A 24,846-nucleotide genomic window follows, 5' to 3' on the forward strand; every position below is an offset into this window, starting at 1 on the left:
TTCTCACTCGTAAGACGAAAAGCTCAATGATATTTAGCAAATTTTTTAAAACTTATACAAATTTATACTTTTAACTTCAAAACGAAAGAGACAAAATTTAAGGAACTATTACATTTGAATGATTATTATTGAAGGAAATTAATTTTTCTATAAATATGACTTACGATAAGCATTTCATTTAAAAATTTCGAGGCAATAACTTTTAAAAGGAATAATATTTATGGTAAACATTAGTTTTTAAAATATTTTTGAAGTCTGTAAATTTGATCTAGCTAACAATGCATTGGTTAAAAAAATTGAATTAAAATAATTGAAAAATTCTGACAGGGAGAGAGATCTTTAAAAGAGATTTTGTTAAGAGCAACATGCTTCTTGAAAAGAGTTTTTCATTTACTGTGTTAGAATTTTCTTTCTAAAACAACTGTAAAGTAACCGGTAGCAATTTGCCCATCCAATTAACAGTTACGTTTACGGTAGAGAACATTTTTTACCTTTGCAGTTTCGAAATCGTTTACAGCTAGTTTGGTAAAAAAAAACATGAATACAAAACCATACGTTTTTTTTTAACTATTTACAACTAGCATGGCTTTAAAACCGCAAACAAGAAATTTAACATGGCATTGGAGCTAGGCTTTCCGTTAGGAAATAGGCACTGGAGTTAGGTTGAGGTTAAGTTGTGCTTTTTCAAAAGAACCGTGGAATGCTCTTTAATTATGTGATCTGGTTACTTTACCTGTCGTAAAAGATGGCAATTAAATGCAGCACCGTAAAGCTGCTTAACCCTTTTTTGTGTTAAGCAGCTTTACGGTGCTGCATCTAAGCGTGAATCAGAATATCGAATTCTAATAGTCCGGGTTTCAAGGGAATAGAAGAAATATTGCGGCGTCAACGCCTGGACTCGAACCCCCGTCCTGACGGTCATCAGATTGACAGATTAGCCCCCTTGGCTACAATATGTACCCAGCTGTTAGGAACTAAGTGTCTTCATTAAATGGACCTAGTTGGTACGAAAAACTTCTGATAGTTTAATCACATGAGGTGAAAACAGTTAATAAAGTTTTTTTCCTCACAGTTAGCAATTTGAATACCAGCTTATTTATGGTTATTTAAATGTTTTGTCTGATATGGTAAAATATCAAATTAATTGTTATTTATTCTTTCTTCCCAGAAATTTCTAACAGTACAGTATAGAGTTGTAAAGTGGAGAACTTTAATAAAAACTCGTAAGGGCCGCCACCGCCACTGTTTCAGGTGTTCAACTTACCGTTACATTTTCTTTTGCTCCATAAATTTCAAAAATTATAAAATTGTAATTTCGAAGATGTGTGGGAAAATAGACAGGGAATATAGTGGAATAAGAAAACTGACGTTCAATAGCTAGTTCGGGAATTATCAACAATTATATTTGTTGAAAAAATACATTATTTACCGAGGTTGCAGTAAGGCAACCACATAGTTGTAAAGAGAAGGAGATTATATGTGGCCAGATATAAACCTTAACATTTAGAGAGAAATTTTTAAAAATAAACAAACCTAATAGAGTGGTCATAACTGTTCCTTATTTGAATTGTTATGTCTCGTCATTGAGCAAAATTATTTCTTTTTATTGAGTCCCACAATCTGTAATCCAAGTTATTTGAGCCGTGGTGGCTCAGAGAATAAAGGTGAACCGAGTTTGAATCCCAGCGATGGCTGGTCGAAACGAATTCCACACCCGGCTCGCACCGACCACAGTGCTGATGTAAAATATTCTTAGTGGTAGACGGATCGAGGGTTAAAGTCCCCTTGCCGTCAAACTAACCGTGGGAGGTTTTTGTAGTTTTCTTCTCCATGTATGGTAAATGAGGATCAGTTCCATCAAAAAGTCCTCCACACGAAAGCAAAATTTCTTCCAATACTGGATTCTATAGTTTCCTTGTCTTTTGGATTGTGTTCAAAATTACAAGGCTACGGAATTGAACATTGGTAGTTGTAAACTCAAAATTGGGTCGGCTTTTCAATGACGGTAATAAAATCTGTATCCCTTTGGTTATTTTTTTTCAAGTAAAGATTATCATCCCACAAATTCTTAATATAAGCATGCATGCCAATAAACTAATTGTTTTACTGTTACTAATTTTGTTTTTCAAAAAACCTATTCTTATATGTTGAAACTAACGTTTACATGCTTTGGATAATACAGAATTATAGAAACAAAACACAAATATATTTTAAGTTCCTAAAATTAGTTTTGCAAAGCAGATCAGTTATGTTCAAAGTGCTGTCTGGAACTCGATGAATCTCACTGTCGCGAGGTTGTTCTTGTTATTGCTTCAGGGTTATTAATTTCATTCGCGAAGAAGAAAGTGTAAAGAGGTGATAAACAATAAAGACGTGACAGAAATAACAAGCTTTTAAAGAAACCTTCAAATTGGAGCTGGTTATGCATATGAACTTGACATTGGTATAGAAAGTGAGAAAGCCAAACCCTTTTGTTAGTTGTTAAGTGACATAGTAGTCTTACGAAACTCTTTTTTTTTTAAATTCTTTCTGACTAAAAATTTAGACTGGTTAGGCGTCATCATTTTTTGGATGTGCTTCAAGAAAGTAATAATTTGATGCAGACAGTCTTTAAATTTATTTGCTTTTATACAAATGTTTTGTCTATCAAAGTTATAATGCTCCATTTATCTGGAATTTTAACGACAGCAAAATATTTAATACTCTGTTTTCTATTAAATAGAGTAGTTAGCATTTCAAAGTCGAAGCAAGCCATTTACCATACTTAGAATTTCAACTGATACTCTGTTTACTATTAAATAGAGTTGTTTGTATATCAATGTCTAACTAAGTACTTCATCACTGAATTTAAAATCAACAAAGTATTTAATATATCTATTTTCTATTGAATAAAATAGTTTAAGTATCAGAGTCAAAGCATGCAACACTTACATAGTTTGAATTCCAACAACAACGTATTTAATATTCAATTTTAAACATACGAGGCGTGTTTTTTAAGTAATAGCTGCTAAAAAATAAAAATCAGACGAAGGAAAATTTTCAAGAAGCAAATTTATTTTCAGATTCTACACACGTTTTTCCATGTGTCAACATAATTGTCAAGTTTGTTTAATTATAAAGTGAAATGAAAATTTTCTTAATTAAGTTACTTAAATTAATTAACAAGGAGAAGATAATTCTGGTTACGTTCTGTTTCCAGCGATAAAATGGTGACATAATTTTTGCTTGCACCAGCATTTAGGGCACAACTGAAATTCGTATAACACGCAGCTAGAATTAAAATTCAAGCAATCTAGCATGTCAGAAAGTGATCGAAATTTTGACTGACGGAAAAAATTTATTGACATTTATCGCCCTTTTAAGCAATCAAATTTATTGTAATTTAAGTTAAGTCGGAAATATACGATTAAATCTATAGGGCAATGATATAACAACAGATTCGTAGTTTTTGGTGATCAAGGGGACGTTAAATCTTGTTATGCCATTTAGCACAGAACTTCCTTTCGAGTTTTATTGCTCTTGTTCGTGTTAAAATGGACAGAAGTTTGATTGACTTTCAAGATTATAATTGATAAATTGCCTTTGACTATTCTATAGCAAACAATCAAGGATGATAAATTCCATTTAGCTTTGAAATGACAATAATTCTGGACATTTTGGTCAGAAAGCAACTGTTACTAGCGTTGTCATCGAACATGGAGCTATAGTTAAAATGTGAGCATAAAATTCTCTCGTTACTAATATAGAGGTAAGCTATAAAAACGTAGTAATAAAATTGGTGTTACGTAGAAACAGTATCAAGGATGCTTATGGTAAGTGGGGAAAAATCTTCGAACAAATGACAAACCTTCAGGCAAATAATATCTTCACCGTCGTCTTCTTACGATGGCTGCATTATACTGTACGATTTATTATGCTTAGTAATATGTTTTAACCTTCTACATATTAAAAGAGCATATAAATGCTAAAAAGCAATAAGTAAACCGGAATATTTTCGTAAAAGTTCTCCAAACTAATTTTTTAATGACATGTTTTGAGTAGAAAGCTTTATTTAGTTTCTTAACCCCTTTAATGGCCGCATAATTTTAAAGAAAGCGGTCGTAAAAGTGACGATTTAAGAAAATTATAAAAAACTAAGTGAATATACAATATATGCATACACCTTTCATTTTCGGGTAATTTTTAGTGTACTTTTTGATGATTACTGACTTCTAGTTTAGAATAAACTATTTCAAAGCATAATACAAATAGTCAGGTACTGCCACCTAGTATATAGATAGAGAAATAAACATGATACCGGGCATAAGAAATAGAGTGTTTTAATCTTTTACGCACGTTACTTTTAACACTCAAGTCCAGATATATCATGGACACGAGAAATAAGAGGCGAAACTTCCTGATGGATTTGTAATTAAGATTTCACACCTACCTCTATCTTAGATGAAAAGTGTCCTCTATCTATCTACCATAACTCAGCGTAGAATTTAATAAGGAAACATATACATGTTTGAGAAAAGTCCATTATTCATAAAAATGACAATTGGATTGCCATCTGTTGTATTTTGTGGATTACTAAATTTCAAAAAGTCATTCACTTGAAAAATTGGTTCTCCCTTAGAGTTATTACTTAGTGAAGGTGGGCAGCGGTGTGGAAAGACCCTTCCTTTCCATGCGCAAATTCGTTTTTCTCCGAATAACCTTTCACGAACATAAACCGTATTTCTCACATGGTCTTTATATATTTATAGAATCTTTGGTAAAGCAGCTGTCTGAATTCACTTTAGGATTCGCGCACTAATACTTAAAGAGATGTAAACAAAAACGCCATTGAAATTTCTCAATCTTCGAAACTGAAAATATCAGAACTTGTTTAATCGCCAAAAGAAATAGAAAGGAAACGATAGGCGATAATTAAAAACTCTTCTCGCTTCCTCAATAGTTATTTATCACGTGTCAATAGCCCTTTTGTTTTCTTCTCAATTAGTTATTAATTAATGTGTAAACTTTTCTGGGCTCCTTTATGATAAGCATTCTAAAAATATTTACTTGGAGCATCGTGCGTATTTTCACATATGTTCTGCCTATAAGTGTTCAATCCGTATATTCTTTTTCACCCCTATCATTTATATCAAGTGTTCTTTCAAATGTTTAAATCGAAGCAAACATATCGAGAGTTCTGATTGATTCGCATCTGAACAGTAATTCTAAATTAATGAAATTTCAGTAGTTTCTGAGCAATACAGTTTCAAGGAAGTCGTATTTTAGAATTATTTCGTGAGAACTATTAAATCGATTCCATTAAAATTTCAAGGTTTCTTTTCTTATATATATAAAAATAACCAACTTAAAAAAAAGAAAATATTTGTATATTTTACAATTCAAAACTTTTTCGTATTAACCCTTAATGGTACAGTATTTTAAGTTTCATATACGCCTAATTCAAGCTCTTTTTTTCATACGAAAAGAAAATGGGGATGCAACAATTTTATTTTAGTGAAGATTAATTAATGTAATTTTAGCTTAAACTTTCAGTAAAATGTTCTAGAATGAGCATACTGTCGGAACTTCTGTTCTAGTTTACCAATTAAGACATTTATTTTCGCTTATCAGCGAAACATCTTGATGATTTAAATTTCTTCAATCCTTTCATTTTGTTGTTGTTTATATTACAGGGAATATTCCAGATGAAAAATATGAAGAAACTAATTCCACGAGTAAGTTATATTTGTTACTTGATTTTCGATATATATTTTAACATTCCATGCACAGTATATTATGCAGAATGCCCAATAAAATCCGTATCCACGCTCCCAAAATTTTATCGGCTGCAACTATAGTTTTAAAAAAGTATCCAGGTATAGTAAAGGGGTTGTATGTACTACAAGATAAAATTGCTTAGAGCGCTACCTAGTTTAAAATTTTAGAATTTAGAGGTACAAGTGGAAAAGGCGTGAAATACAAAGCTGTTATAAAATTATTGATTTATTATGGATAGACACCTTGTAAGCATTAATATTAATAAAAAAAGAACTTTTCGTTTGTGACTTGATGAGACTGATTTAAGAAGTAAAGAAAAGTTTGAAAATAAAAAATAACCTCTGATTACTAGCTTTATTTTTCCCCTTACTTAAATCGTTTCGTTGCTTCACGATGTAGGAAATCACGAACTAACAAAAGAACGTTTTAAGAGTTCTTTAGTTAGCGTTAATAGTCAATAGTAACACTAAATAATAATTGTGCATAAGCTTAGTTTGCATTAATGCACTACATCGATGTTGATGTACAACTTTGCGAATCCTTTTACTTCATATTTTGTACCGTTTTCGAGATATAAACGCTAGAGTGACGTTTCCCACCAGATGGTTCTGTAAGCGGTCTCCTTATGGAGCGCATAACCACTTTACTATGTCTATACACCTTTGTTATGATTAAAGCAGTCAGATTTTAGTGAGCTTTCTGCATACTACACATTCAATGTACTTGACAAATATATTCAAAATGATTAATTTATTATTATTCAGGTAGTAAATGCCTTTAACTATTATTTCACTCTAGGTTATGATGAAGAGCCTTTAGAAAATAACTGTAACTGTGAGTGGCGGTATTATAAACATTACGAGACAAAAGGGTGTCAGGTTGTACAAGTTGATTCCTGCGGCTGCCCTAAAAAGTTTTTGTGCCCTCTAACGAGCAGCACTAACGAAGAGCAGAAAAGTAAGCAATTTCGTACTTTCAGCAATTACTTTTTAACCGACAAGTAAACAATTATTTTTTAACCAACAAATGTTTATTGTTAAAATTTTAATGAGAATTTTAAAATGAATGTAACAAAAATCTTAATTCATTTTGTGTTGAATCGTTTCTTATAACCTTATACCTCTTACATTAATATTGCTTATTTATTTACATTGCTCACTTACTTTTTTTTCGACATGATAAATAATTGATTGAATTGATTGATTTTTTCGTGATGAATAATTAAAAATTAGATTTTGGAATGGATTAACATTGAATGGCATGAGAATTGATATCACTTTTAAATCGACAAGTGTTTATTGTTAAAATTTTGATGAAAATTTTAAATTGTATATAACAAAAAACTTAAATCATTTTGTGTTGAATTGTTACTTATAGCTTTCTACATCTTATATTAATATTGCTTATTTATTAACATTGCTCACTTCTTCGACATGATGAATAATTGATAAAGATGATGAATAACTGAAAATTAAAAAAAAAAAATTTTGGAATGGATTACCATTGAGTGACATGAAAATTGATATTACTTTTAAATCGACAAATGTTCACTGCTGAAATTTTAAAAAGAGTTTTAAATGTTTCTAAAAAAAACTTAATCATCTTGTATTGAATTTTTACTTATAATAATATTGCTGATTTATTTACATTGCTCGCTTACTCTTTCTTCCGCTTGATGAAAAATTGATAAAGGCTTTTACAAATTTACGAAAGAATGAGCTTTTCCTCATCAGGTAGTCAAAAATGACAATAGGAGAAAAATTGACGATGAAGAAAATTCAAGCTGAATGGGAGAAAAAAAATATGAGAAGTGAATTAAAAAAAAAGACATCAAAAATAGGAGAAAGGACGGGAGAGAAAAATGGGAGAAAAGGAAATTTGAAAGTGTGTTATAAGTCTTAACAATATTTGGCAATAGATTATTTAAATATTTCTTGACCAGAGGCGAAAATTGTTTGTAATGTTAGCTGTAACTCTGATTAAGGTTTTAAGAATAGTCATTTTTATAAGCACGGATAATAAAGGAAAAACTTCCCCCTCATTGGATTTTTTTCAATTTACATACAAAACATAACATCTTACACTGTCATTTTCAACTACCTGATAAAGCAAAGTTCAATCTATCCGAAGCGTGCTAATGTATTTTTTCTGTATACGATGCCTTGAAAAGTCTTAATAAAAATTCATGTACTTCGCACCAGTTCTGTTTTCTTTAATTGGAAAAATTGTTTTGAAAGTTTTTCTCCCATCGTTTTGTATACATTAGTTGCACATCACTTTTGCATTTTGAAAGCATTAAATATATTTTTAGTTTGCATTTACCAGAATCAGGAGTACAAAGTAGGATCTAGATTAAACATCACAGACAAGTGTCAGTCTTGTAGGTGCCTTGCAGTTGAGGAACAAGCGCAGATTGTGTGTCGGCACAAAGAGTGTCCTCAACTTGAGTATGCGGGAGATTCAAACTGTCACCTTGTGTACGAAAAGGATCACTGCTGTCCATCTAAATATGAGTGTGGTAAGATAAGATTTCTAGCTACATCCCTACGCGTTTCATTTTCTCTATTTCCGGATGCTTCTATAATGGCCACCGGGGTCAATTAATTGAAAAGTTCAATTATAGAACATGATATTGATTACAGCTTACATGACTTTGCGACGCTTTGCATAAATGCCCACCCGAAAGTCCTAAGCTGCCTACTATTTTTGAAGTTATAGCGAAAGGACAAATATTATTTACTTAATTTTGTCAGAACTTAAATATTTCACTGCGTGACAATCAGTTTTTATTCATTTTTTAAACTATATAGATATAGGGGTGATCATTATCATTGTTAATTAAATTTATTAAATCCATATAAATAAAGCAGAATCTTTATATGTATGCACTGTTAAAAATACCCGTTGTTTTCTAGGAAATTCTCCATAGAATTAACGGCTTAAAGCTATTTTGCTGACAAAACAGTATTTTTTTTTTCGTTTTTCACCGTAAACGGATATAAACCGTCAATTGAAATTCTAATTTTTGGCTCGCAGTTTTGCTTTCCTTGATATAACCTTACCTTTTCTCCAATCATTTTAGGATTATTGCACGATTACGATTACGAAAAAGGCGATTCGTCTTCATTGTCTAATTAATACAATATTAAAGCGAAATTCTCACTATTACTATTACTTCATAGCAAAACACTTGAGCCGCAGAGGCTTAGGGAACAGAGCTCGCGCTTTCCGATTCTTACGGGTTAGAATCTCCTTAGCGGTTGGGCTAACTGTGGGAGGTTTTCGTGATTTTTATCTCCGTATAACGCAAATGCGGGTTAATTCCATCAAAAAAGTTCTCCACAAACACTAATTCGTTCTAATGCTTAATCCTGGATTTCCCCTGTCTTCTGTGATTGGGTTCAAAATTACAAGGCTACTTGGTTGATTATTGATAGTCGTAAACTCAGAATTGGATCCTCTGTTCAACGTAGGTAATAAAATATAAATAAAATACCAGTAATAGTTAATACCATATTTAGTTAAGCATCACTGGAGTTAGTAAATACTTTGGCGATAGTTTAATAAATACCTGGAAATACCAAAATAAATACTTATATTAGTTCGCAAAAAATGGTTACAAAAATAATAGTGTTATTAAAAATTATTTTCGATAATTACAATTAATTAGTATTATTAATAGGTACAAACTTAAATTTAAAAAAATAAAATTTATATTAAAAAAGTTACGTTAATGTAAAAAAGTTATTTATTCGTATAAGAGAATCCCAAAAAATTGTCATATTGTTTATTGACGCCAATGATGCATATTTAATTTTGCCAAAAGGTAAGAATTAGAATGAAAGAAAATTTTGCTATTCGAGAACTAAACTAATAAAGATAAACGTTTATGGAAGACCCATAAAATTCGCCTTAATATTGATGCCAATAATGATTAAATGGTATTGGTAATATGCACTCCAGGTATTATGTTAATTCATGTTTTCAATAGATACTAAATATACTAATATTAGAACCAAAATAACTACAATAGGTACTGTGGAAATAAGTTTCTAACGACCTACCGAAAGGAACAAGTATAGGAGAAAATTGTTAATTATGGTAATTTTTAAATTTCAGGAGCTGACTTCGAGCAGCAGCACATTGCCAAATGATGCTGAATATAATTCATCTTTATTTTGATTTGATAAACTTCTAAAATTATGTTTTGCTCAAACTCATTGCATAAATTCACCGAGAAGGGCAACAAATAATTGTAAATAAAAGAAAACTGGAATTGCATGATTTTGTAGTGTTGATCAATACCGATTTATTGGCTATTTACTTTTTACCACCCCGTACGAAAGACAGGTCAACTAGTCACACGAACAAAAAAAATTATGGTAAAATTATGTATGGTAATGTCATTTTGGTAAATAAAAAAAACGTCGTTTCGGTAATTTTTCCTTTCATATGGTAATACTGGTATACTGGAAACTCTGATTTTCAAAATTATAACTTTTATTACCACTCATTTAGTAAAGAATATAAAATTAAAAGATACATTTAACCGCATAAGTGTTTTTATGCCATGCTGAAAGGTATAAGGCTAAAATAATCGAAAAAATAATTTTATATAAAAAATTACCAAATTTGATCGTATATAATTTGAAACCGTATTTTATTGATAATTTTAACAGAATTATCACCGACATTCATCAATTAAATTTACCGAACTTCTTGATGCTCCCCTAGAACCAGAAACACGGAAAATATTACCATATTTACCATAATCTGGTAGTTTTGACCATACTTTTTTTCTCATTTCAAAAATTAATATACCAGAGCTTAAAATTTACTACCACTTTAAATATTCAAGAAAAATCATTCGCCTCCCCCCCCCCACTCGCTAAAGTCATTTTAATTTGAATTAAACAAGAATTTATTAAGCTGTTCATGCTAAACGCTTTTAACCGTCTGTTGGTCTAAAAAATTTTTATATATATATATATATATATAGTAATAGTACTATATATATATAGTAAAAAGTAATAAATGGGGATTGGTGCGCGTTAAATCTGCCAGGGTCCCAAAGTCCTCCATGTTCCCATAACAAATCAGTGCCTCTAGAGGTATTGAATTGGAGATTGATCGTTCTCTATCTCAGGTCAAAAGTTCGATCTGTGGATGAGTGAATCGATGTATGAAAGAGTCAGCTCTTTAAAAAGAGCTGTGACGTGTGTGTGTGACTGAAATCGTATCCTTGACAATAGATGGCGCCAATAAAAAACAAGAAGCTCTCCATCTGCCTTAGCTTCGCTTGGTTTCAAAAGCAGGATTACTGGTGTTGGCAAGTAACATTTAGAAACAGCAGCAAACAAAAAATAAGGAAAACAATCAAGCACCATTTTAAATTCTTTTTTTTTTTTCAATTTTAATCTTGTCAAAGGAACAAAATCAAGAACGTGTTGATCGCAGAAGAATTTTTACTACTTTATTTTTTGCACGACATCATTAAGTATCATTTAACACCGAATATTTGCGGGCCATTATGATTCGTACAGTATGATTTTCATAAAATAAATATAATTGTTATAAGATAAAAAAAATCCAATTTATAATTGCATTTTTTTTTCAATTCCAGTTTTAAATACAAATGAAAATGAAGCTACTGGCGAAGGTAAGTTCAAAAATAATTAAATGTCACACTTCATAATATGTGTTTTTAATATATTTTTAATGGGTGTTTTTAATATAAAATTTTAAAATAAATTGATTTTAAAATAAACTGATTTTAAGTGAAATTAAAAAATTAGCTTTCTATGAACTCTGCGGAAATACTTAAACTTTAAAACAAATGCGTTTTACGAAATAATAATCCATTGATGTTTTTAAATATATAGTTTTTAAAATTTTAAAAGGAAACTTAACTTTATACGCCTCGTCTATAATGGTACAAAGACGTTTTAAAACGAAAATTCAAAATTTAATGAAAATTTCTTACTTCTCATCTCAATTTTGTTAAATTCATAATTATTTTATCAGGATACAAATTCAATAAAACTAAAACCATATATATGTAAGATTTGTTTATACAAAATAAAAGTTAGAAAAGAGAACTCTAAAGTGCTAGATTAAAATGTCTCTGTCATTTGACAATTTTATTATTTAGCTTCAGCCTGCTGGATTCGGGCTACGATTTAACGCAACATAGTTTCAAAGTTTTTTGATTTAAATAGCCCATAAAATTTGCAATGCAGAAATCCTTAGAAAAGCAAATCAGGAAACGATTGATCGGGAAATTCAAAAACGTAAATGGAAATGGATTAGTCATGTTCTACGTAAACCTGAAAAATTTAAAGTACAGCAAGTTTTTGTTTGGAACCCTCAGGGCAATAGAAAAAGAGGAAGACCTAAAAATGCTTGGCGCAGAATGATGGTAAACGAATTGAAACCAATAGGAAAGACACGGAGAGAGGCAAAATATCTGGCCTGAAATAGAGTGAGATGGAAAAGAATGATAGAAGCCACATGTTTCAATTCGAAGTGACGATAAATATATATAATGCCTTCATTTCACAATTAAACAGAAAATTAGTACAAGAGAAATTTTTTTTTTATCATAACTTCGTATTTCTATCCCCTTTTTTTCCTTTAAAGGATTTTATCATTCGTCGGACCTTTTCTAGTACTAGTAGTAGTACTTTATTTTCTTGCACTATAGCTGCACAATGGACTATCGGCGACGGTCTGTGAGACATCCCAGAGGATGATCCAAAGACATATCATCACAGTTTTGATCCTCTGCAGCGAGGATGACTCCTCCTCTTTGGTAACCCAACGACCTGCTCGCGAAATCGAGTATTTTAAGGTCTAACAGTTTAACGAGGACCAATACCGCACACCTTCGGTCCCTCCGCAGACTTATGAAAATTGTCACCCACCAGCACACTGACCGCTGCTAGTGATGCTTGACTTCGGTGATCTCTGGGAACCGTGTCTTAATGATCAGTCCACTGCGGAACGAATATTTTCAAGACACCCTATACTTTTTTATTTCGGTACCTTTTCTAGTACTAGTAGCAGTACTTTATTTACATGCACTATAGCAGCACAATGGACTATTGGAGACGGTCTAGGAAACATCCCAGAGGATGATCCGAAGACATATCATCACAGTTTTGATCCTCTGCAGCGAGGATGACTCCTCCTCTTTGGTAACCCAACGACCTGCTCGCGAAATCGAGTATTTTAAGGTCTAACAGTTTAACGAGGACCAATACCGCACACCTTCGGTCCCTCCGCAGACTTATGAAAATTGTCACCCACCAGCACACTGACCGCTGTTAGTGATGGGTGACTTCGGTAATCTCTGGGAACAGTGTCTTAATGATCAGTTCACTGCGGAACGAACCTTTTCTAGACATCCTATACTTTATTATTTCGGGATTTTATCGCAGAATTTGATTTGCTTTTAGAATTATGTTCTTCTGTTTGTTTGTTTAGACTATTTCTGTGTCCATGATGGAATAACCTATCCTGTTGGTGCAAAGATTTATCCGTCAGATGACCCATGCCTGATATGTGATTGCACCGAAAATTGGAGAGGAATCTCGAACAGTAGCTGCTATCAACAAAACTGTTTGTTTGAAAAAAATAAACTCCAACTTCAGAGGGGTTGTGTCCCTATATATCACGAAAACAAATGCTGCCCCATAGAATTTTACTGCCGTAAGTTTATTTTTTTTTTATTACTTCCGTTTCTGGATAATTTTCTAACTTCGATAGAATTCGATAAAATTTTTATTTAAGAACGCTTATAGTTATCTAACTTATTTAAGATTATGCTAATGAAAACGTTTTATAATTAATTAATAACTAAGCAATGGTCCATACTTATTAATTATACCATTTAAAAAATCTATTTCTAATTTATTATATTCTATTGCATTATTTCTATTTTTAAATTTATTTATTAACGAGCAAATATCGCTTTATGATTCATAATATTTAATCAGAATCACTACTAATGTTCCACAATTACTTTTAAGTAAAGTACTTCTGTAAAAAATTTTTAATCTAACGACTAATCATAAAAAAAAATAAATTATGGAATATCAGATTAAAAATATCCAGTTATTTATACAGATTAATAATGCTTAGAAATTAATGTTACGGAAATTTTTGCATTATAATATTTTTAAAACTTGTCACATTATGACTGCTAAAAAAATCAACGTTTGTAAAAATTTAATTCTTAAATAATTAAAAAAATTTAATGATAAGACGCACGAAACAATCTTATTTATTTAAAACAAAATAATGAAATAATAAATAATATAATATGGAACAACAGAATTCTTTATTCCTTTCTGTCATTTTAATATAGACAGTCTTAAAATTGTCATTTAATAAGAATATTATTATTTTATATGTAAAGTATTTTAAATCTAAAAAATAAGTTTTATTATAAAAAATAAGTTAAAACGTAAATTTATTTCAATCCACAGGTTGAGTTATAGTTAATTTTTTCGGTGATGCATTCTCTAACAGCGGAACTCCACCAGAAACTCTTATGGCAGAAATTATTTTATTATTTTTTTAGATTTAATTTTATGATAAGCAAGTTTTTAGAAATGAAGAAAAAAAATTTTATCAAAAGTTTAGATAAGATTTATTATTTTTTCACTGATGAAATTTCAAGCATGGGAATTAATTTATAAACTTTCAGGGGGGATTTTTTCATAATATTTTTTTTTATTTAATTGAGTGGAAACTAGATTTTTTGCTATAGGAATTCTGTTTTCGTCCAGTAATTCATCTCTAATTTATATTTTAGCTGAAAGTTTATGAACGACGGAATTGCTCTAAAAACTTCAACAGCACACATTATTTTATGAAGAAAAAACATTTTTTTTACAAAACATTTTAAACATTTTTTAACTTTATAAGTAAAATAGATTCTCAGAGATAAAAGTCTGTTTCATCAAAAGGGTGAGTACTGATTTATTTTTTAGCAGATGAATTTATAAACAACGGAATTCCCTTAAAAATTTCAGGGCATACATTATTTTATGGGAAAAAGCATTTTTGCTGTTTAATTATATAAAAAAAAACTATGTTTTCAAGTATGGAAATTCTGTTTTTTATCAAAAGGTTAAGTTACGATTTATTTTTTAGCTGATGAATTTGCAAACGATGGTATTTCTCTAGAATCTTTTACAGCTGAAAATTCTGATGTCAACGGTAAGACAATAAACAAAATTTTTTATTCAATTTAAATTTATTTAAAGTAATTATTACTTTAAATATTTCACTACATACTATAATATGTTTATGTATAAATAGAAATAATATTCTAATAGAAAATAATTTCACCCAAAAAGACTCTTTTTGATAATATTATTCTTTAATTATTGATAAGTTTTTAATTTTCTCTGAGAGTATTTTTAAATCTGCTCATATTTTCTTAAGTAGCAGAAAATTTTATCATAATTTCATTACAATAAATTTTTATCATAATAAATTTGATAAGCGCTTCTTCTTAGTCCTTATTTGGAATGAAAATTGCACTGCGTGTTTGTTTTAATTTCTTTAAAATTATGAACTTCGTTTAAAAGTAATTAGAATACAATTAAAAAAAACAGCACTGTTTAATCATATCATTTAAAAATGTTCTACGAATATCATTTAATTTAATAAAAATGTAATAAAATGCAATGATGTGGAAAAATTAATATTATTATAATGATGTTACAATTTATATAAATAAATTATGTCATTTTAACACTGTATATAAAACTTAATTGTCAAAACAATCAATAGTAATTTCGATATTTAAGTGTTTCACGGCCTATCTTATCACTGTCTCTCTGAATATTATGAATTTATACAATTCCTCTATACAGTTGAATATGACAGAATCACCAAAGTATGATTATATAAATACAATCGGACTTCTATTTAACTAACTTCCATTTTGCGATTTTTTTTTCGAGGAACCTAGAACATTTGGGAAATTTCTTCGTAAAATAACTTCCTAATAGCGAAGTGAATTTTCTATTTAATGAAGTTTTCTCTGATTCAGGCCAAAATTACGATCTGTGGATGAATGAATGGATGTATGAATAGGTCCGCCCTATAAACGGGTGGGACGTATGGTGTGGCAGAAGTCGAATTCTTGGCCATGGATGGCGCCACTGGAGAAACAAGAACAATATCGCACCCCTCTGCTATAACAGGCATACGAAGAGAGAGAAAGAACTTTTCCTTGAGATCCACTTTTCCGATTTCTCAAATTATTTCAGAACATTTCAAACTTGTTAACACATTTTATGGGGAAATGACCTTGAATTGATTTTCGCAGCCGCTTAACTTTCAGAGAAAGCAGTAGAATCTCTTTCCCTTTTTGTTTGCCTTTCATACAAGAATCCATGCCAAAAATCAATTTCCGAGAAAGCATAACATCATAAATTTCTAAAGCATGGAATTATGATGATACAAATCGTAGTCTTCGTAACAGTTTTGCTAAAGCTGGATAATATTCCTTTAGAAGAACTTAAAAAAATGTCGGTACAGCTAAAAGAGAACCACGAAATTAACGATGACGTACTGATTAATGATTTTCTTTTCATGGAGTCTGAAACTGCAACTACAGAAACATAAACTGAATCGGACATTTTGGACAGTGTGAAAAATAAAAACAATACGGCAATAAATTCTGAGGAAGATGAAGAAGATGAAGACAGAAATGATGAAGAAATCACCAAACCTTCATATGATAAAATGTTAAAATCATTTGAACCAATTCGATAGTAGATAACAATTTACAAGATGAAGGTGTATCAACCGCTATTTTAATTATGTCTAGTGTTTATGAATTTACAACCTGTTTTGTGTTGTTTAAGTACTTCAAATGGTTATTTTCTATTTAACGAATTTTCCATGTAGGGAACTTTTTATCGGGATTTAGCGTCTTCGTTAAATAGAAGTTCGACTGTATATAGTATGAATGTTAAAAGTGAAAAACAACTTGAATAATACATAAATAAAGAACAGAAATGACCATACTATAATTTCGGTTCTCTGAACAATCCTTCCTCGGTGTCTTAACACAAAATATTTTAGGATCTATCTAGGATTTAGTGTTTAAAACCTGAGGACGTTGAACCTACCTCAGTGTCGAATCACGAAGTATTTTAGGATATACATAGGATTTGGTGCTTAGACACTGAACCTTCCTCATGTTCTAAAGCAAATAAAATTTTTGGGAACAACTACAAAATTCGTATACCCTATTCCATGCAAAAACTAACTTTTATTAAGCATTATATATTTCTTTATTATTTTATTTTATTATTTCAGAAAATTTTGTATTGTAAAGTATAAAATTTTTTATACCATTTTAAAAAATTTAATTTTGCATAACATAATACAGAAGAGCGAAATCGGTTGAATAGTTCCTGAGAAATCAAATTTTAAAAATACAATATTTCCTAAAATTCGATTTCTCAGGAACTGTTCGACCAATTTTTCTCAACGTTTGTATTTTATCATGCGAAATTGCATTCTTTAAAATTATTAAAAAAATTTATACCTTATAATTTAAAATTTTGTTTACTATATTGAAATTAAATAATTAAAAAATAATAAAATATCTCTAAACTTTTTATTTTGCACGGAATTATCTTTGGGTAAACGAAGTTTATAATTGTCTTGCGAGTAAAAATTTCTTAATTCGCTTAAAAAAATTTCCAAGATTTGGTGAAATACGTAAAAAGTAAAATTAACATGAAGGGGTCCAAACTTTGGACAGCTCTCCTGACCAAATTATTATTACTATATATCAGATTGCGGCTACCCTCTATATTTTGGGGGTGAGAATTTCGAATTCGCCAGAAAAAAAAAGACATGTTTATTAAGAGAAGGTAAGTTTTTGGGTCTTATTTCAAAACTTAAAATATCGTCTGAATTAATTAACTTATTTGAGGTCATCCCCTGGAATCATCAAAATTAGTAAAACAAGCTAAAACGTTAACATGCCATCTTGTTTATAAAAACCATTGCATCGCATACTGGTGGTTGTGTATTAGCGGTCTTCTTCTCGAGTTGAGAGTATCCATTGTCATTTCTCTCGTCGTTTTTCCGATTAACCATGAAAATAATTTTTATAAGCCGAGTTAAACTATTGCGATAAATAAGACTCTTTTTTTTCCAGGAGATACATGCATGTTTGGAGACAAAATGCTTGAAATTGGAAAGGAACTGCCAATGGAAAATCCTTGCATCAAATGCACCTGTTTAGTTCCACCAGATTTTACTTGCGTGCACGAATCTTGCCCTTCATCACCCAAATCCAAAAACTGCCAAGCATATTATTCTTCTAATTATTGTTGTCCTTCCTACGATGATTGTTCCTCAAATGATGTGTTTGGAACCAATGAGTCTAATTCGATTGAAAGTAAGCTTTATTGTGGTTTAAGCTCTATAAATTAATTTTTTTAAACGAAGAGGTATTTAAATATTAATTTAAATAGTGCTAAATTAATATTTAAATATATATTCCATGATTGGCATAAATGTTATTGACTGTTTTTTTCTTGTTATAATTTCAAAATTACTATTAAATATGCCTGCAAAATCTAACGTTAAAAGTGTCAATACGTTTTTTTTTTTCAGTTAGAAATGTTTTGGGCGACGATGATTTACATTGTTGCACATGGCCACCTATATCCCCTGACCTGAATCCATATTACCTTTTCTTCAGCTTTACTAATGCCATAAACATTCAATGAGCCATGATGGCTCAGGGAATAGAGCGTTCGCCTTCCAATGAGGTGAACCGGGTTCGAATCCCAACTATGGCTGGCCGATATGAATTCCGCAATCGACTTACACCGACCACTGTGCTCATGCAAAATATCCTCAGTCGTAAACGGATCATGGTTATAGTGTCCTTGCCGTCAGGCTAACCGTGGGGAGTTTTTGTGGTTTCCCTCTCCATGTAATGAAAATGCGGGTTAGTTTCCTCAGAAAGTGTTCCACGAAGGCAAATTTCTCACAATACTTGATACAGAAGTTCCCTTAGCTTCCGGATTGGGTTCAAAATTACAAGGCTACGGAGTTGAACATTAGTAGTCGTAAACCCAAAAAATTTGGTTCGGCTGCTCAACGACGGTTATAAAATAAAAATAAAACAAACATTCCTAAAAAAACACACGCATGTGTATTGCATTAAGAATCGTAAGCAGTGCAGAACTGAACTAAACATATTGTGTAGAAACTTGAGGTAAGGGGTTTGTCATGACTAGAAACTTATGAACTGGTGTTCGGAATATTTCTAAAAAGCGTCCTGTTTTTCATTCATATTATAAAAGTTATGTTCCATTTTATTATTTTAAAATATATTTTGCAACTCAATTTCATGTCTTTGACTGTAAAATATTCATTTTGAAGTTGAATACACTTTTTGACCAGCACTCAAATTTTTAGTAGAACTTTGTACCAGATGACAATGAGACCTTCATTATCTTTCTGACCATAATAAGCAGAATGCATCATAATATTATTAACAAAAGGATTTTATCGTTAATCGAAATTCTGACCACTTTGAGACTACTAGAATGCTCGAATTAAAAGTAAGCGCTAGATGACACTAACTATTCCAATCGTTTTCTGACCACAACAAGCAGAATTTACAACAACAATAGATTGATTTATATAGTTCATAAAGCTACCACTATAGTTCATAAAGCTTGGATACCTCTCATAAAGCTAGAATATTTACATATGCAATATACGTGCTGTATATGCAAACGTATATCTGCCGTATACTTAATGTCTAATTAAATATATAAGTTGGACAGATTTTTTTTTTAATATAATAACATATTTACACATAAAAATCATTCGGAGGCTATTTAATTTTAATTAATGAAATGAATTCATGTGTATGTGCTTTATCCCACTATAATTTACCCTTTTAATTCAGATGGATGTCCGACACCACAGTGTGCTGATGCTTCTTGTGTCGTCGAAATACCTGAGGGACATACGTGCCCTACATGCGTCTGTGGTTTGTATCTTTTTGTTATTTTGTTAAGTATTAATTTATTTATTAATTTTGACATTTTTAACTTATATATATATATATATATATATATATATATATATATATATATATATATATATATATATATATATATATATATATATATATATATATATATATATATATATATATATATATATATATATATATATATATATATATATATATATATATATATATATATATATATATATATATATATATATATATATATATATATATATATATATATATATATATATATATATGGGGACGGCATGAGTGATCGTCTTAAATAAATAGGCACTGTTTTTAAAACAAAAAATATATATTGAAGATTAAATTTTTCATAAACACGGACGATTAACAATCACATAAATAACAAAAAATAATAATAGGTAAGAGTTCGTCTTATAATCATAACTCCTCTTTGGAGTCCATAAACGTCACGTCTTTTTCGGTTCGTTGTCCAGTGGGATAAACCCACTTATATATATATATATATATATATATATATATATATATATATATATATATATATATATATATATATATATCCTCGGACTTCTATTTAACGAACTTCCATTTTGCGAATTTCTCTATTTTGCGAATTTTTTCGAGGATCCAAGAACATTTTGGAAATTTCTTCGTAAAATAGCTTCCAAATAGCAAAGGGAATTTTCTATTTAACGAACTTTTCTTTGAGATCCACTTCCCTATGTTCCAAAATATTTCAGAACATTTCTAACTTATTAACGCATTTTATGGGGGAAATGAGCTTGAACTAATTTTCAGAGACCCTGCTTTATGTAATGTTTTACTGCTTTCTCTGAAAGTTATTTTAGAGAAAGCAGTAAAATCCCTTTCCCTTTTTGTTTGCATGTCAAACGAAAAACTCAGTCCAAATTAACGGATTTTATCAGTAGCAATTAAACTTAAGAACGCATGTGGTAATGTATGTTTCAAATTACTTTTATAATAAATGCAGCTATAATTTTATGCGTAAATTTAGCTTCTTTTTTTTTAGTTGAAACGTATGTAGTAAATGCATGTAGTTGAAATGTATGCGCTTTTTAGTTGAAATGTATGTAGCACAATGTGTGTAGCAAATGTATGTAGTTGAAATGTATGAGTTGAAATGTATAGTGTAACACTGAATAATGTTTTGCTTTAATCTTGCTTTCCACGCAGATTTCTTTTATAATTAAGATTTATAAAATAAATAGTAGATACTAGTTTACAAGATATAAGTGCATCAATTGCTATTTTAATTATGCCCAGTGTTTGTGAATTTGAAATCTGCTTTGCTTTGTTTAAATATTTAATAGGTGATTTTCTATTAAACGAATTCTCCTTATAACGAACTTATTATCGGGATTTAGCGACTTAGTTAAATAGAGGAGCGACTGTATATATATATATATATATATATATATATATATATATATATATATATATATATATATATATATATATATATATATATATATATATATATATATATATATATATATATATATATATATATATATATATATATATATATATATATATATATATATATATATATATATATATATATATATATATATATATATATATATATATATATATATATATATATATATATAATCTTAGAAGCAGCTAATTAATATTTAAGAGGGAAGAAATGAAAACAGTACAAAAAGTATAAATAGTTTCTAGGATAACAATAGAAAAGTTAAGCGAAGTTGAAAAATATTTTATCCTAAAAAAGTGTTTAAGCTAGAAGTATTAGAATATTCAGCATGTTTGCAGCACTTTGCATATGTCACTTTAACTCCCCTCCAAAAAATCAAATTTCGGAAAAGTAGTTTTAAAGAACTTAACAAATAAAGCAAGTTTTGTTCAAAATGATGTCCTTTTTTTAAAAAGATTTAAAGTAAAAAAATTCCGCTGAAATCTCACAATGTATTTAAATATTTAATTTCAAAGGTACTTTCAGCTATGGAAAATAAATTGTTGGAACTCATTAATTAATCCTTAATTTGCTCTAAAATTTAAAAAAAATTCACCATAAAGTGTCGCAAAAACTATTTATGGTATATTTAAATGCGTTCTTACACGATTTCCCGTTTCATATACAAGTTGGATAATTTTTTTTGAACATGATAAAATGTTTCCACATAAATTCTTTCGGAGTTTATTTAATTTTAAATGATGAAATGATTTTATGCGAGTCTTTTTCGTTATTCTACTGCAATTATTTCTTTTAACTGTATGTATTTTCATATTTAGCTGAATGTCCTACCCCGCAGTGTGCCGATGCTACTTGTGTCATCAAAATTCCTGATGGACATACTTGTCCTACATGCGTCTGTAATGGTTTGTATCTTTTTTTTGTTAAGTATTAATTTATTGTAAATAAATAACTGGAACATTTTTAATTTATTTGATTACCAGAGTAGCACCCTTAATATGTGATTTCAGAACCTTTAAAAAAATTATGTCTAAAAAATATGCATATTAAAGATAGCAAATTAATATTCAAATTAGAAAAATTCAAAACATGCTACAAAAATCTACCGAATTACTACTGAGGAAAGCGGAACTCAAAACATGTTTGACAGCCGGAAGAAACAGGGAGGAGTTTAAAAGTGATAATTAGAAACACCTCCAAATTTCATCTGGCAATTGAACTAGTTTTAATGTTTTTCGAACTGCCTTTATCTTCGAAGATTTGACAAATTTCTATATCGTTTTTGTTCCTTCTTCACTTACATATAATTTCGTGACCCTCAGAGCCTGATTAAGATCGAAATTACTGTGGCTGTATCCTCAGGTCCCCAAGATTTTTAGAGCCCCTCAAGGGATCGTTTGATTTTTAGAGCCCCTCAAGGGATTTTTCAAACCAATTGTTTTACCATCTTTCTTTAGAATCATTATAAATGCATTGCGCATTTTAATTACAAATTTCAGAAAATAGAAGGAAAAAAAATATTTTTTTTATGCTCCTGAAACCTTTTTTAAACTTGTGGGGCCCTAAAACTAATTTTATCTATTATCTTCTTTTTCTTCAAGCTACATGAGCTTGATTTTACTAAATAATTTTCTGTAATCATCTGCAAAACATGTAGAATTTAATGGGGTTGTTTGATTGGCAAAAATGTAAGAAGTTTAGTGAAAGCGGAAAATTCGAATTTGTTTCCTTCTATTTTTAAATTTTGTGTTTTGTAGTTCGTACAATTACTTTGCATTTATAATTTCATACATGATGTTCTTGTTGATATAGATACTAGATCGTATTTAATATTTTAAATTTTATTATTTTTGAAAAAAAAGGCAACAAAAAATTTTCTTTTTCAATTTTGACAAAACAAACTTAACTGGAATTGAATTTCATAAAGAGTTTCAATATCTCTGAATATAGATAAATTTTAGCTAATTTCGTATAGGAAGGCCCCAAGATACACATCAGCCCCATGAACCATTATGGCTCAATCCAATCCTTAATACGCTTACCTATTTGAATTGATTTTCGACATGGATTTTAGAAATGTGCATTAAGGACGAAAACTACGGAATACCCTGTGTATTAATTATTAACAAATGTGTGTGCTTTAACCTTACATAATTTTCATTAAGACATATTTTTTGCAGAGACTATTTCACACGAAAAAAACGTATTTGAGACAACCGAAGAGATACAGATGGAGGGCGCTGAAAAGAATAGTTCATCGAGTACAGAAGAAATACTTGAAAGTGAAGATGAAAATTTTGAGGCGGAAGTTTTGATGCCCATTGAATCTGATCCTTCCAACAATAAATCGGAAAAATTTATAGAAACGATCGAAACATTTGTAGACAATTTGGATTACGATGAAAGAGAACATTCCGAATTTGAAGACGTTAAAGATATCGATATTTTTGAAAAAGGTATCTTTCACCATTTAAAATATTATTCTATTATTTACTTTAAAAATAATTAAAACATGTCCTAATGATAGTTAAAAAAAAATTCCGAACGAGATTAATGCGAGATTTTTGTCTTTTTTCCCACAAGTAAAACTTGAATACTTTATTTATTTATATACTAAGAATACATTAAAAATGATATCTTTATTTACTAAAGCACTACAAAGTTTTGCTTTTTTATTAAGATAATTTATTAAAAAATAAATGATTTGTTTCAGGAAGAAAAATAATTTGTGTTAAGTATTAGTAAATCCATGCATACTAACTTTCATGACTGACTCTGTAATTGAATCGTAGAAAGAAACTATCTATGGAGGATATCGCGATCAGGGGTCTGTTTAGAAGAAATTTGGGTCCGTTAACCTTCACGAAATATCTTTTCATAAAAACGGACCTTTCACAAAATATTTTAACTTAAAAACGGACCCGTCACAAAATAATTTATCTTTTAATCGGACCCTTCACAAATTTGTTTATCTTCATTATTGTTTTGTTGATCGAATGATACGAATCTTGATGTGTGATTTTTAAGTCACATAAATAGAAATCGTGATGTGTAATTTAAAATCCTGTGAATTCGCGATCGCAACGAACTATAGGGGGCGTTGTTGTATGAGACTAATACCTGCGATTTCTATATGAACAGTCATTCAGTTACTCTAGAGACGTCGTTAATGTAGCACGTAGCATTGCAACGTTCCTTCTTTATTGTGACTAATTAAATTTAAAAAAGAAAAATGCTTGATACTCTTTCTTATGCAAACGAAAACAAAATGGTATCTCTTTTTATTAGAGAAGGAATATCCAAAACGCATCGGAAAAATATTTGTTCATTAACAGAAAAAAATATGTATATTCTTATAAGAGTTAAAACCTAATGCCCGAGAAATAGTTTTACTAAATTTAATGATATAACATGAAAGGCCCATTTAAATTTTACATTCTATAGTTCTAAGAATCATATTACTTCAAAAATTAAAATGAACAAAAAGTATACATAAGCCTCATAATTTTATGAAATTTAATTTTGTAAACAAAGTTTTTTGACAACAATTTTTATCAAAAAA

General features: G+C 29.7%; 1 protein-coding gene across 1 annotated transcript in view; it reads left to right on the forward strand.

Moving 5' to 3' along the window:
• The window catches only part of LOC107454742 (uncharacterized), a 44,353-nt gene that overhangs the window by 8,358 nt on the left and 11,149 nt on the right, over positions 1–24,846 (forward strand). The window contains exons 2-11 of the mRNA XM_087159343.1: positions 5,673–5,714; positions 6,556–6,714; positions 8,069–8,275; positions 11,381–11,416; positions 13,243–13,467; positions 14,917–14,982; positions 17,954–18,196; positions 19,727–19,810; positions 22,103–22,189; positions 23,465–23,740. Coding sequence (XP_087015469.1) covers positions 5,673–5,714; positions 6,556–6,714; positions 8,069–8,275; positions 11,381–11,416; positions 13,243–13,467; positions 14,917–14,982; positions 17,954–18,196; positions 19,727–19,810; positions 22,103–22,189; positions 23,465–23,740 — 1,425 coding nt within the window. The remainder of the gene's footprint in view (positions 1–5,672; positions 5,715–6,555; positions 6,715–8,068; positions 8,276–11,380; positions 11,417–13,242; positions 13,468–14,916; positions 14,983–17,953; positions 18,197–19,726; positions 19,811–22,102; positions 22,190–23,464; positions 23,741–24,846) is intronic.

Source organism: Parasteatoda tepidariorum, chromosome 1 (assembly GCF_982258835.1).
Source record: "Parasteatoda tepidariorum strain Cologne lab strain chromosome 1, Ptep-v5.0, whole genome shotgun sequence".
Classification (NCBI taxonomy): Eukaryota; Metazoa; Arthropoda; class Arachnida; order Araneae; family Theridiidae; genus Parasteatoda; species Parasteatoda tepidariorum.